Below are 13801 nucleotides of genomic sequence, written 5' to 3' on the forward strand. Positions count from 1 at the left end.
AAGGGCAGACAAGCAACTGAGAGAAGTCCCTGGAAAAATCATGGAGCAGGTCCTCAAGGAATCAGTTCTGAAGCACTTAGAGGAGAGGAAAGTGATCAGGAACAGTCAACATGGATTCACCAAGGGCAAGTCACGCCTGACTAACCTAATTGCCTTCTGCCTAACTGGCTCTGTGGATGAGAGGAAAGCAGAGGATGTGTTGTTCCTTGACTTTAGCAAAGCTTTTGATAACAGTATCCCACAGTATTCTTGCCAGCAAGTTAAAGAAGTATGGGCTGGATGATTGGACTATAAGGTGGATAGAAAGCTGGCTAGACTGTCAGGCTCAAAGGATGGTGATCAATGGCTCCATGTCTAGTTGGCAGCTGGTTTCAAGTGGAGTGCCCCAAGGGTCAGTCCTAGGGCTGGTTTTGTTCAATATCTTCATAATGATCTGGAGGATGGCATGGACTGCACTCTGTTTGCAGATGACACTATCCCTACCCTCCATATTGGTGCACAAAATTCATTCCACACATAGATATAAAAAATTAGAGGGAAAATTGACTGCAGCCACTTCCAAAATAGCCTTGTAACCCCCCCCCCACACACACAATAAAACCTCCTTTTTGGGTCAGGACCCATACAATTACAACACTGTGAAATTTCAGATTTAAATAGCTGAAATCATGACACTTACAATTTTTAAAATCCTGCGACCATGAATTTGACCAAAATAGATGGTGAATTTGGTAGGGCCCTATTTACATGCTGTGAAGAGACAAATGGCTACACACCAGGCTACAGTAACTCCTCACTTAAAGTTGTTCCAGTTAACCTTGTTATGTTGCTGATCAATTAGGGAACATGGCTGTTTAAAGTTGTGCAATCCTCCCTTCTAACATCGTTTGGCAGCCGCCTGCTTTGTCCACTGCTTGCAGGAAGAGCAGCCCATTGCAGCTGGCTGGTGGAGGCTTGGAACCAGGGTGGACCAGCAGGCCCCCCCATCAGCTCCCCTAAGTTCCCTGTGCTGCAGCTGCCCAGCAGGCTAGCAATCAGCAGTTCAGCTGTCCTTCCCGCCTCTGCCTTGCAGCTGCTCCCAGAGACTCCTGCTTGCTGTGCAGGAGGGAGGCTAATGTCAGGGTGTCCCCCTCCCCACTGCTCCTGCACCCCACTTACCCCTTGTCCATATAGAGCAGGGTAAGGACACTGACAGAGAGCTTGGGGCAGCAGCTGCTCTCTCAACTTCCTGATCCACTTAAAAAGACAATGCACTTAAGAGTGGGTCAGCTTAGTTAAAGGCGCAGTGTGCGTTTCTCTCTCTCCCAGACCCAAGGTGTATATTTGTCTCTATCTGCTATGCTGTCTCCCCTCACTCGTGTTCATGCTGCCTGGTGTGAGAGGCTACATTAACAACAATGTGTTAACCCTTGAGGGCTCAGCTGACTGCTAGTTCATCATTTAGCAGCAAGGCATTCCTTGGGAAATATCTCTCCCTCTTCCACCCTCTAACTTCACCCCCTCAACCAAGCTTCACAATCATCATAGCTGTGAACAGTATTAGTTTGTTTAGAATGTATATTGTGTGTATATCTATAATTTTCACCAGACAAAAAACTTCCCTGGAACCCAACCCCCACATTTACATTAATTCTTATGGGGCAATTGGATTCACTTAACATCATTTTGCTTAAAGTTGCATTTTTCAGGAACATAACTACAACGTTAAGCGAGGAGTTACTGTATTTGGGATCCAGTGGCTGGTGCTGCCTTTCTGAGTAGTGGCTGAGCCTTCAGCACTGGTTCTGAGACTGTGGTTCTGCCTCTGGCAATGATGTAGGATCTGTTTGTGATGATACTGTCACTGATGACTATGTCTTCTGCAGACATAAGGGCACCATCTGGTGTCATGTGGCTGTGTCCTTTGGTGATGTAAGATCCAGATCTGCAGCTAGAAGACGGGCTGCTTTTGATGAATGTGGCAGAGCACTTTGGTACAATGAATGACTCCATCACTGAGTGTCAGTACAGCAAACACAGCAGCCTTTCCATGCTCAGCGGTAGCTCCCACGCAGAAGGGGAAATTTGTCCCAAACACCACAGTGACAAACCAAAGGCCAAGAGATCTTTAAATCCCTCTGGCTTACCCCTCTAGCCCAAAGGCTCAGGGCCGGCTTTAAGCCGATTCCCCGGAATCGGGCCCCGCGCTTAGGAGGGTCCTGCATCTTTTTTATTTCTTTTACATGCCCGACAGGGGTGGAAGGCTCCACTCTGGGTCTTCAGTGGCATTTTGGTGGCAGGGGGGTTGCCCAACCTGTTCTGAAAAACTTCCAATGATGGGGATTCCATGCCCTCCCTTGGAAGACTATTGCAGAATTTATCCTTATAAGGGGAATTTTTTTCCTAATATCTAACCTAAATCTCCTTGCTGCAGATTAAGCCCTTTACTACTTGTCCTATCCTCAATGGACATGGAGAACAATTGATCGCGGTCCTCTTCAAATCTATTACTGGCTGTTATAAAGACTGTTATCAGGCTCCCTCTCAGTCGTCTTAGAACTAAAAGGGGGGCAATCACCTCCATATCTTTCATCCGACACTCTTGTTAATGTTTTCGTAGCTGACGTTGTGTATCTTAGATCGATTTCCCCCTCCCAGCATAGACCAGGCCTAAGACACGGGTCTGCAACCTTTCAGAAGTGGTGTGCTGCGTCTTCATTTATTCACTCTAATTAAAGGTTTCACGTGCCAGAAATACATTTTAACGTTTTTAGAAGGTCTCTTTCTATAAGACTATAATATATAACTAAACTATTGTATGTAAAGTAAAGTTTTTAAAATGTTTAAGAAGCTTCAATTGAAATTAAATTAAAATGCAGAGCTCCCCCCCCCCCCCCCGGATCAGTGGCCAGGACTCGGGTAGTGTGAGTGACACTGAAAATCAGCTTGCATGCTGCAGGTTGCCTACCCTTGACCTAGGTGCTCAGCAGCCAGACCTGTTTTAGCTGATTAGTTTTGGCTGTTTTAGATTAAAATTCACTTTAGTCTTGACCGCAGGGGTAATGAAATGTAATTATCCTTATTGTATGCCTAAAAGACAACAAACTTGTACTTAACACGTCCTACACCTCACTTGCTAAGCAGGGGGTAATGTCCACTCCCTCAGATTTCCCTTGGATTTGACAAGTGTTTCTACCTGGTGGAATGGCCTCTGTTTAAAGAATCCTATTTAACCCTCCACCTCCAGGACTTAGAGAGCTGATCAGACTCCACTTAGAGCCTGTGGTTCTGCTCAGGGGTCAATAGAGCTGAAATCACTGATCAGCAGGTCTGGGGGACTGAGCCTTTCATCTGATTTGGGCAGAGCATTGCAGTGAGAGATCACACAAAGGACGCAGCAGCAGCAAGGTTCCCCACTCACTGCTGAAATCACCGAGAACTGGGCTCAGTGTGGGAATCTCAGAACATGTCACTACAGCTGGAGGCAGTGGTGAGGGGCAAGCAGTGGCAGAGACATTAGCGGTGGGGGTGAGCAGTGACAGCAGCAGAGGCATCGCTTGCAGGGATGGGAAGCGAACCCATGCAAGAGCACCCCTGAATTCTCGGGCTTTGCAAGTGCAGCAGAGGGGAAGGGAAGTGGTGTGTTAATGGGACATTTGTCGATTGGATTTTCACACTGCAAGGGGGAAAGCTGAGGCAAAGACACTGCCCCCATATCGTGAGGTAGGCCTTTACTTACGGTTTGCACACTTTTGAATCATGGTGTTTTTCCCAAATGAATGCTGAGGTGCCACTCCCTTTTAATAACTGTATTCTCTTGTTATCTCCAGACTTGGTGTTTGCGAGTGAGGAAGCATTGCCCCTTAGAGGCACTGTGTGTGTGGGGGGGTAGTTTTCCGAGATTTGGGGGGGCGGGCAGAGGGGCTTGAGCTGGTTTGGTTTTGTAACATTAAGAGGAACCCCTAGATAGTGAACTCAGCCCTTATTGCTCCTGGCACTGCCTAGCAGAAGGGTATGGTATGGAAAATCCACTCATGGCAATGTTGTAGGGTTGGATAAGCCAAGTGGAAAAGGTCTTGGAGGGAATCTCAACAAATATCCTCAGCCTAAACTGCTCTAAGAATGGGCAGTAGATAGCATCCTGCATCAGGAAGGAGCCCCTTCCTCCATGAGGAAGGGAAAGTATTGGTTAAGGTATCTAAACCCTTTTTACAGGAGTAGGGGTTCCTCTAGGGGGCAGCAGTCCCCCCCTTCCTCATGCTGCTTCCTATAAAGAAAGTCCTGTTTAATGAACCTCAGGAGCTTTGACCATCTGAGACATCAGAGCACAGTTATTTGTGATCCAATGAGCCAGTGAAGCTTGGCAAACTCCACTGCACAGTTACCACAAAGAACGCAACCCCTTTAAAACAATGTTAAGTGTCTGGCTTGAGCCCAAGAGGCCAGGAAATGCAAATGCCCTGTATAACTGCCCTGCCAGTGCATTTCAAGGAGAACTGCACATGCAATGTAGTGTGCACTGCGCTCTCAAGGAGCGAGCGAAAGGCACTGTCAGCTGGGATTCAGAAGCTGCTTGTTTTCAGAGATTTAAGTCAGGCCTTTGCTGTTACTTTTGTGTTTGAAGATTTGGAGATATTGTTCATTATTTCTCAGTCCTGGCAGCTAATCTCCTGATGCTGAGAGTGTAGGGTTCATGAAACCAGAAAATGTCAGGTCTGACCAAAAGAAAAGACAAACTCAACAACACACAGAGGTCTGTCTATTCACAGAGAAGTTGGCAGGGCTGAGCGGTGGCAGAACAACTCCAAGCAGTACTGAGGGACGTGCCTGGAGTGGACAAATCATGCCAATTGTCTGCGAGAGGGACCTAAAGCTAAACACAAAATGAAGAGAGAAAGGGAAGCCTTATCCAGAGTCCCTAGTGCTCCAGCTTTCGTGCACTTAGTGTGCCTTCTTCTAATCCACCCAGGTAGGAAAGCGAATCTCTTTAAGAAGCTGGGAAGTGGGAGAGGGTGTGCAGATGTCATTGTGTGGCGTGAAGATGGGGGTGAGGTGAGGCTTTGGAGCTGAATGCTGGTGTTCATGAGCCTACTTAGCCCCTACATGATCAGGGGATGTTCATTCAAGCAACATTCCTGAATACCTTTTCTTTTCCCTCACACAGCAGCTTTCTGACTTTGGGAAAGGATTGTTCCAGCTGCATTTCAATATAACGAGAAAGAATTAACGAGCAGTTTCTTGTAGAACACATTGTTGGTTTGTGCTTCTGAAATCAGACACTGAATCGCGCCTGGGGAGTGTTTGTTCTGTTTGAATGAGTTTGTAGAAGCAGGATAGTTTGTCGTGAGTTATTCTAACACCCTCTTCTGGAAAGACAATTGAAATTAGTTGAGACCCATAATTCAGCTGTGTTTAATGCTAAGCCAAGTTCTGGAGATGCTGGAAAGTTCAAACAAAATGTTATGTCATTCCTGCCATGCTTGCTGGCTATACGTTTTGACTCACGCCCTAGTCAAAGTGTAAAAGAGACCGGATCACATTTGGGAAGTAACTGGTTCCTGATATTACTGTAGAAATACCATAAAAGTAGTTTATTTAAAAAGCTTGCTCCTGCACAAACTTCTCTATGTTCATATCGACATCCCAGCTCCCAAGAGATGTGGAATTGAATGAGTGCTGCCTGTGAGCCTGGATCCAGTTTGATTTAACCAGCTGCTACTGGGAAGAACTGTCTCCCATGTCACTGTTTCTTGTGGCAGCCCACACATGCATTGTACAGACACTCTCTGGAATGGGCTTTCCTGAGAGAGAAAATTTCTACTTTAATTTACCTTTTGAAAAGTCCCTTTTGGTACCATGCTGTGCTCATGCTAGTCCCCTCCTGCCAGCTACAGACTCTGCCCAGTAGCTGGTTAGTTGTGAGTGCCCCAGTGTCCCACTCAACTGTTCTGGTTGTGCAGTGAGCACATTGGGAACAGTTTGTCCCAGTCCTTTCAGTAGCTAAATGAAGATATTTCTCTCTAGAACGGTCTGTGCTATTTTTTGTGGCTTGTATGTTCAAATAGCTCTAAACCCCACACTCCACAGTGATGCCGACTGATCAGATGCTAAAGCTGAGAGGCCTCCAGGAAGGGAGGTAAACCATGGGAATGTGAGGTAAACACTAGGGCTGTTAGATCTGCTCTTTCCATGGAGGAGCCAGACTCTCAGCCTGTCCCAACCCAACAGAGCTGGGTTACATCTGAAAGGGCCTAGGCAGGAAGGGCACAGAAAGGTGTCCAATGTGCTGCAGCAGCTACAGGTCATCTCGTATTGCCGGAAGCTCTTTGGCTAAAGCACTGACACTGGATTTGGATCTTTATCAAGCAGGTGTGTTTCCAGTGAGGTCCCTCAGGGATCAGCTACTGGCCCTTCGCTTTTTAACATTTATCATCAGCGATGTGGAAGAAAACATAAAATGGTCACTGACAAAGTGTGCAGTTGACACACAAATTGGGGGGTGATAAATAGTGAAGAGGACAGGTCAGTGATACAGAGCGATCTGGATTGCTTGGTAAACTGCGTGCAAGCAAACAATATGTGTTTTTTAATATGAGTAAATGTATACATCTAGGAACAAAGAAGGTAAGCCATGCTTACAGGCTGGGGGACTCTCTCCTGGGAAGCAGTAGTTCTGAAAAAGATTACCAGCAATCCGGATGGCTCAGTATCAGTGACCTGTCCTCTTCATTGTTTACCACATCCCAATTTTTATGTCATCTGCAAACTTTATCAAGGATGATTTTATGTTTTCTTCCAAGTAATTGATAAAAATGTTAAATTGAGTAGGGCCAATGAACCGAGCCCTGCGGGACCCCACTGGAAGCATACCAGCTCGATGATGATTTCCCCATTTACAGTTTCATTTTCAGACCTATCAGTGAGCCAGATTTTAATGCATTTAATGTGTGCCACGTTAATATTATATTCTAGTTTTTTATTCAAAATGTCATGTGGTACCAAGTCAAATGCCTTACAGACGTCTAAGTGTATTATTTTAACACTATTCCCTTTATCAGCCAAATTTGTAATCCTATTAAAAAAAGATATCAAGTTAGTATGACGGGATCTATTTTCCATAAACCCATGTTGATTGGCATCAGTTACATTACCCTCCTGTAGTTCTTTATTAACTGAGTCCCATATCAGCCACTCCATGATCTTGTCCAGGACTGATATCAGACTGACAGTCCTATAATTATCTAGGTCATCCATTTACCCTTTTTAAATAGTGGTACAACATCAGCATTATTCCAGTCTTCTGGAACTTCCCCTAGTGTTCCAAGGCATACTGGAAATCAACATTAATGGTCCAGCCAACTCCTCAGCCAGCTCTTTTAAAACTCTTAGATGCAAGTTATCAGGACCTGCAGATTTTAAAATGTCGAACTTCTGTAGCTGCCATTTAATGTCACTGAGATACAAGTGGAATGGAAAGTGTTATCTGACTTTTCCCCAACTACAGAATAGAAACGTTTATTGAACACTTCTTCTTTTTCTCCATTATTATTTATAATTCTACCAGTGCCATCTCGTAATGGACTGGTACCATTGTTAGGATTATTTTAGATATTAATATACATAATAAACTCATTATCGTTGTCTCTGGCCATAGATTTCTCCTTGTGTCCCTTTGCTTCCCTTATCAATTTTGTATACTTTGTTTCAGATTTTGTTAATTACTATCAACTTTCTTTATTTTTCATTTGTTGTATATTGTAGCTGCCTTCAATTCCCCGCTAAACTAGGTCTTTTTTTTTTTTTTTAACTAGCTTTTTTTTAACTTCTTCCTCAGTTGTGGGATTGTGCCTTTTTGGGCTTCTGGGAAGGTGTTCTTAGACAACTTCTAATTATCATTTATACTGTTCTGATTAAATTCTTCCTCCCAGCTGATTTGGCTCTTACTTGTGTTAAACATTCTGAAGCACCAAATATATATATTACTGGTCTGGGCTTTATTGTTTGGTACATGATAAATGTGATCAAGTCAAGCTCACTTGCACCTAAGATACCATTAATTGTTAATTCTGTGATAAGCACCTCTTTATCTGTGAGGATAAAGTCTAATAAAGAATTCCCCCAGGAAATTGTCATGTATAATATTTAGAAAATCCAAGAATGTTTTAGCACTGACTGCATGAGCCCTCCACCGAAAGTCACTCTAATTGAAGTCCCTCATGATCACACAGCTTTTTTTCCTTACACATTGGAAACAGGTGTGTGTGGAAGCCGTCGTCCTGTCTGCTGGCATGATCTGGTGGTCTGTAGCAGAGCACAAGTGTGTGTCTATCTATTAGGACATTGATCCATAAACATTTAAGTTAATTTTCTTCTGAGTTATCAGTGACTCAGACACAAATAATACCATTTTTGACAGTCTCACTTCCGCTCCCCTTTTGTCTACTTGACTCTTCCTGAATAGATTATAACCGTTGATTTTAACATTCCAATTGTGCACATCATCCCACCAGGCTTCATTACAACTAGCTTGAATTATGCACATCAATGAACAATTCCAAATCCTCTTGTTACCCAGACTCCTAGTAGTGGTATACAAGCAAGTCAATAATTTCTTTTGTGTCCTTTGGTTCCTTGTTTAATTTTGTTCTGAGCATCTTGACTTGTGCTTTTATCTTCCTCCATCCTTTTTACCATCCCCTTTTGTTATTACTTACATGAGTCAGCCCCACCCTATGCCTTGCACAGCTCCGATCCTGCCTCTCTCTGCTAGTCCCATTCAAGGTGACTGAGAGCAGGATGGAGCACCACATGCAGGGTAAGGTAATGCCAACCAACCGGCTGCTTTCACTTACTCAGTATACATGCTTCCTCTGCCCACCTCACACAGGTGTGTCCTACTCCATCTGCCTCTGTCACCAAGGCAAAACACAGTTCTTTCTGCTTAGTCATGAATGGGTTTTGCTGTCAGTGATGGGGTATCAATCGGTGTGAACAGCCGTGGATCCCAGCAGTAAGACATACTTGGCAAAATGCCTTCCTCTTCAGTAGGGCCATTCAGGGAGGGGGCGGCAGGCAGTGAACACATGCTTTTTGGGAGGGTCAGGTGTTTGCACCCTGTAAGGGCTCAACGAATATTTACTTTGGACTCTTAAAAATAAACATATTTTGAGAAGGAACCAGTCTGCAAAATGTGGTTCTGAGCCACCATTGATCATTTAAAAATATCATCTTTGATGTGGAACACGTTGTTCCTTCCCCATTAAATGCAATGAAATAGGACTGCAACATGTGCTTGGACTAACGTAGCTCAGCCTTTTCCTCTCTTTTAGCTGCTGCTGCTTTTGTATGGCTGGTATAGAACAGTGACTACAATTTCAGCTGAAGCTGATCAAGCCAAATGGCTACATCAGGAGTAGCAGAATTATTGCAGTGAGGCCTCCTTCCAATTTATATATTGGGCAGTAGGTGGTGAGATGTTTGATGGTCTGTTGTGGGAAACTACATGTGCACACCAGGGAGTCCTGGATTTTCCATTTGTGACTTAGATATCTGCATCTACCATGGTTGGTTCGGATTTGGCTCAGTTGACCAAGATGACCATGGAAGGTCAAACCCAGGAACCTTCTATGTAGAATCCAGCACAAGGTTTTAGCTGCTGATGGCCCAGTTTGTCAAAGCAGACACCCTCTCTATACCCAGCCAGGACACCAATCTCCAACTCTCCTCCCTGCCTGATGGAGAGATGTTCAGAGACTGGGGTTTACTGCTAAGAGATGCACTCATATACTTAAACCTGGTGCAAGAATGGGATAGCCAGGCCCCAGGTCACTACCAGGATGATGGGTCAGGGTACCAGGATAACCAGGCCCTAGGGTCACAGGTGGGATGATCGGGTCAGGGTAATGGGATACGAATGGCCATACTGGATCAGACCAAAGGTCCATCTAGCCCAGTATTCTGTCTTCCAACAGTGGCCAATGCCAGGTGTCTCAAAACCAGGCTCCAGGGTCACAGCTGGCATGATGGGGTTGAAGTAACAGGATACCAGGTCCCAGGGTCACAGATGGGATGATGGGGTTGGGGTAATGAGATAACCAGGCCCCAGGGTCACAGGTGGGATGATGAGTCGGATGATGGGTCACATCTGGGCTGACAGGTTTTGAGTGCTCTCCAGGACAGAGAGCTCTTTCACTTACTGATGTCAGGCATGTAAATGTCACAGTGTCACAACCAGGACATGGATGGTATGACCTAGGGTCAGAGCAGGAGACAGTAGTCAGGCCAGGTCAGATAGCAGGAGGCTACAGTCAGTCATGTGACAGGAGGCAGGCAGGGTCAGGTGAACAGAAGCAGGTGTTACTGGGAAGCAGCCCTCAGCAGGGAGAACCCAGCTGAATGGACAACTTCCTGTCCCTGGGCTTGGGTTAAATAAGAGCTGGGAGCCAGGCAGGGCTCCCAGGGTTCCACAGATCAGATCCCTGCACTGGATTCCTCTGCCAGGGTTCAGGTCCTACTCTGGCAAGCAATTAGCAGGTCGGAGTTGAGTAGCACATGAGAGCCCTGTGGTCCAGTGGTCCAGGCCTGTGGTCCCTGACATGCAGCCAATAGCCCATGGTTATATTTGTCACTAAAAGAAGAGTGGCTGGTCTGTGTCAGGGAAGGCTCTGCGGTAACAGACCGTTCAGTGGCCCCCACTTGTAGTGTAATCATGAATGGCTAGAGGCAGACATTTCCCCCAGCTTTCAGGTGAACATCCCCCCCGCCCCCCGCCATGGTTGAGCCTGGCAGAGGGGAGAAGAGAGGTCAGTTCCAGGCTAGGAGTGTTGCTGAGCTAGGCACTCCCTTCTCTGGCTGTGGGCCACTCTCACCCACTGATGATCACAGAGAAGAACTGGTGGGGCAGGGCCATAGGGAACTGCCCAGCTGCCTTCAGTCAGCTCAACCCATGGCATGAGAATCCTGCTGAGCCAATGAGCAGGCATGATGGGGCTGCCGAACACGGGGATGTCACATGAGTTGCACGATGCTTGGCAGCCCTGTCCTAGGCTCCTGTGACTAAAGCCCCACTCAGAATGAATGGCTCCTCCGAGTCACCACTCGGACAGAGTCAGTCTGCAGCTAAGGTCTTCCAGCGTGCCCCTGTCGCTGGGAATCCCTGGCCCTGGGGCAGTCCATCTCCAGAGCTCCCAATACACTTTCCAGTCTCACACAGCTTCCCCTACTTCCTGCAGAGGGGAACCATTCTCAGCTGAACCCCACATCCTTCCCCATGGCACTTTGTAATCTCAGCCTTGGCCAGGGCTGGATTAAGGCAATCCAGGACACTAGGCACAACATGACATGGGCCCCCCACTAGCTCTGGTCCCGTGTTTTGAATGGTGGTGGCAGGGTACCCACCTTTCCTCCAAAGAGACAAGGGCAGTGGCATAGGGCATCCAGAAGGGCCCGCCCACCTGTAAGGAGCATCAAGGATCCCATCTTCTGCCCAGACAGGAACAGCGGGCAACAGGGAGGGCCCACAACATTACCCCGTCAGCTGAATTGTCTCTGCTTGGCTGAATTGCGGGCAGAGCCTGACACACAGTGTCCCCTGCTGGTGGGGGGTTGTCAGCCCCCCACCCAGAGCAGTGGATTTTGAAGGTAGGATTCCATTGAGATGCTCCCTAGTGCTTCAGGGTCTTTGCAGACTCAGGTCTCCTCTGAGGCAGGACACTACCTAAGAGAATATAGCTGCAGCTTGTTTCCGCTATGAGTGCTGGAAGTGCAGGTGTGGTGCTGCAAGGCTGAGTTCAGCCCTAGGCCAATGTTTCTCAGCCTTTCCGGGCTGGTCACCCTTATTAGTCAAATGTTTGAGACACCCTCCCTCCCCACCCGCCTTTACCATAAGAATAAAAAACATATCCATGCTAGCAGTGCTAAACCACAGATTAGGCCTCATTTTTTCACATTCTTTCCTCATACTATACCTGACTGAGCCACTTTAACAGGAGAACTCACTTGACATTTGAAAACCTTCTGCAGAAATGAGCCACGGTGCTTCTATGACACCCATTTTCCAGGGCATTATGCAGAGCTTGCTTCAAGGGAAGTCTCAAATTGCCTTAATAATGGTCAATATCAATGGAACAGTGACAATTCCTGTGACACACTGTCATCTAATGGCTTAGACATTGGCCTAGGAGACAAGAGACCTGGATTCTAACGTAGGTTCTTGGTAACACTGACTTGGTCTATGATGTGGGGCAAATCTCAGTGTCTGTTTGCTAGGCAGTGAACTGGGGATCATGATATTGACTAGAGGTGATGGAAAAAACAGGTTTGTTCCATGAAAAATTTTCATTCACATTTTTTTTATTTTTCACAGGAGAAGTTCTTCTTTGTTTATTTTCATTTAAATAGAAGTTTTTGTTCCAATCTGTCATTGAAAACCCAAAAATATCAGGTTTTGAATTTTTTTTACGTTTCCTTTTGCACTTTTCCTTTTTGCAGTCAGTGCAATGAATGAATGTTTTGTTGTGTTTTCTTTCCCCCTCACTTTTTCATTTTCCTTTTTCACTCTGTAACATTTCAAAACTTCCCCAACTTTGGGAGAGTTACAGGGTGTCAGAGTCAAACCTTCGTTTTCCCTTTTGCTGCTCTGTGACCTGTTTTCAATGAAACGCCCTTTTGGGGAAGAAAATAGTTGAAAATTTTTGCCCAGCTCTATCACTGGCTTACAAGTAATGCTCCTCAAAAGCTATGTTGGCTCCAAACAAAGAGTGATCACTGCGGTGTGTGAAGCTAAATATGTTAAAGATCATTGGCTGGCCAGATGTGACAGTAATGGAGCCATGTGAGTACCAGAGATGGAGAGAGCGACTGCCTGACATTGGAGTTGGAGAGGCATGCAGGGGACATTGATGCTGGGAGAGAGAGATAAATGTCAGAGAGAAAATAAACATTTAAGCAGAAGAAAATCAATTGCAGGGGAAAAGAGGCTCAGAGGAAGCATTAGGGATACAGGTTGCACACAGACAGAGAGGAGAGGGAGGAACAAGAGTACCCATATCTCCTAGCAACTGGCTATTTTCTGCATGGCAGTTTCTGGGCTCACTGTCTGCATCTATGATGCAATGGCCATTCAGCAACTTGTAGAATAGAATCTTCCTCCTCCTCCTCTCTGCAGATGCCCATGGTGGCCAGTCTCCCCTCTCTGCTGTACATCGACTTCACTCATTGTCCCCACTCCCAGCTGACCTTTTTCCATCATTTCCCCATGCTCCAGCCCTCTTTTTCCTCTCACTTTCCTCAAACAGCCTTCCAACCTCTCGCCTGCCTCCCTATTCCCCTCTCCATTGATCCTCTGCCCATCTCTTGTTTCTCGGCCCTTAGAGTCCTCCTTCCTCCTCTCCCTTGTCCATCGCAGCCTTGGCTTGGTCCTTACCCACCACATTTCCAGCCCAAGCAGCAGAGAATCCTGTGGCACCTTATAGACTAACAGACGTTTTGGAGCGTGAGCTTTCGTGGGTGAATACCCACTTCGTCAGACGCAGGACCTGCGTCTGACGAAGTGGGTATTCACCCACGAAAGCTCACGCTCCAAAACGTCTGTTAGTCTATAAGGTGCCACAGGATTCTCTGCTGCTTGGGCTGGAAATGTGGTGGGTAAGGACCAAGCCAAGGCTGCGATGGACAAGGGAGAGGAGGAAGGAGGACTCTAAGGGCCGAGAAACAAGAGATGGGCAGAGGATCAATGGAGAGGGGAATAGGGAGGCAGGCGAGAGGTTGGAAGGCTGTTTGAGGAAAGTGAGAGGAAAAAGAGGGCTGGAGCATGGGGAAATGA

General features: G+C 46.3%; 1 protein-coding gene across 1 annotated transcript in view; it reads left to right on the forward strand.

Annotated features, from left to right (window-relative positions):
- The first annotated feature begins 4541 nt into the window (after nucleotides 1-4541).
- The window catches only part of HEPACAM (hepatic and glial cell adhesion molecule), a 71611-nt gene continuing 62351 nt past the window's right edge, over nucleotides 4542-13801 (forward strand). The window contains exon 1 of the mRNA XM_032767147.2: nucleotides 4542-4948. Coding sequence (XP_032623038.1) covers nucleotides 4864-4948 — 85 coding nt within the window. The 5' untranslated portion in view covers nucleotides 4542-4863. The remainder of the gene's footprint in view (nucleotides 4949-13801) is intronic.

Source organism: Chelonoidis abingdonii, chromosome 18 (assembly GCF_003597395.2).
Source record: "Chelonoidis abingdonii isolate Lonesome George chromosome 18, CheloAbing_2.0, whole genome shotgun sequence".
Taxonomy (NCBI): domain Eukaryota; kingdom Metazoa; phylum Chordata; order Testudines; family Testudinidae; genus Chelonoidis; species Chelonoidis abingdonii.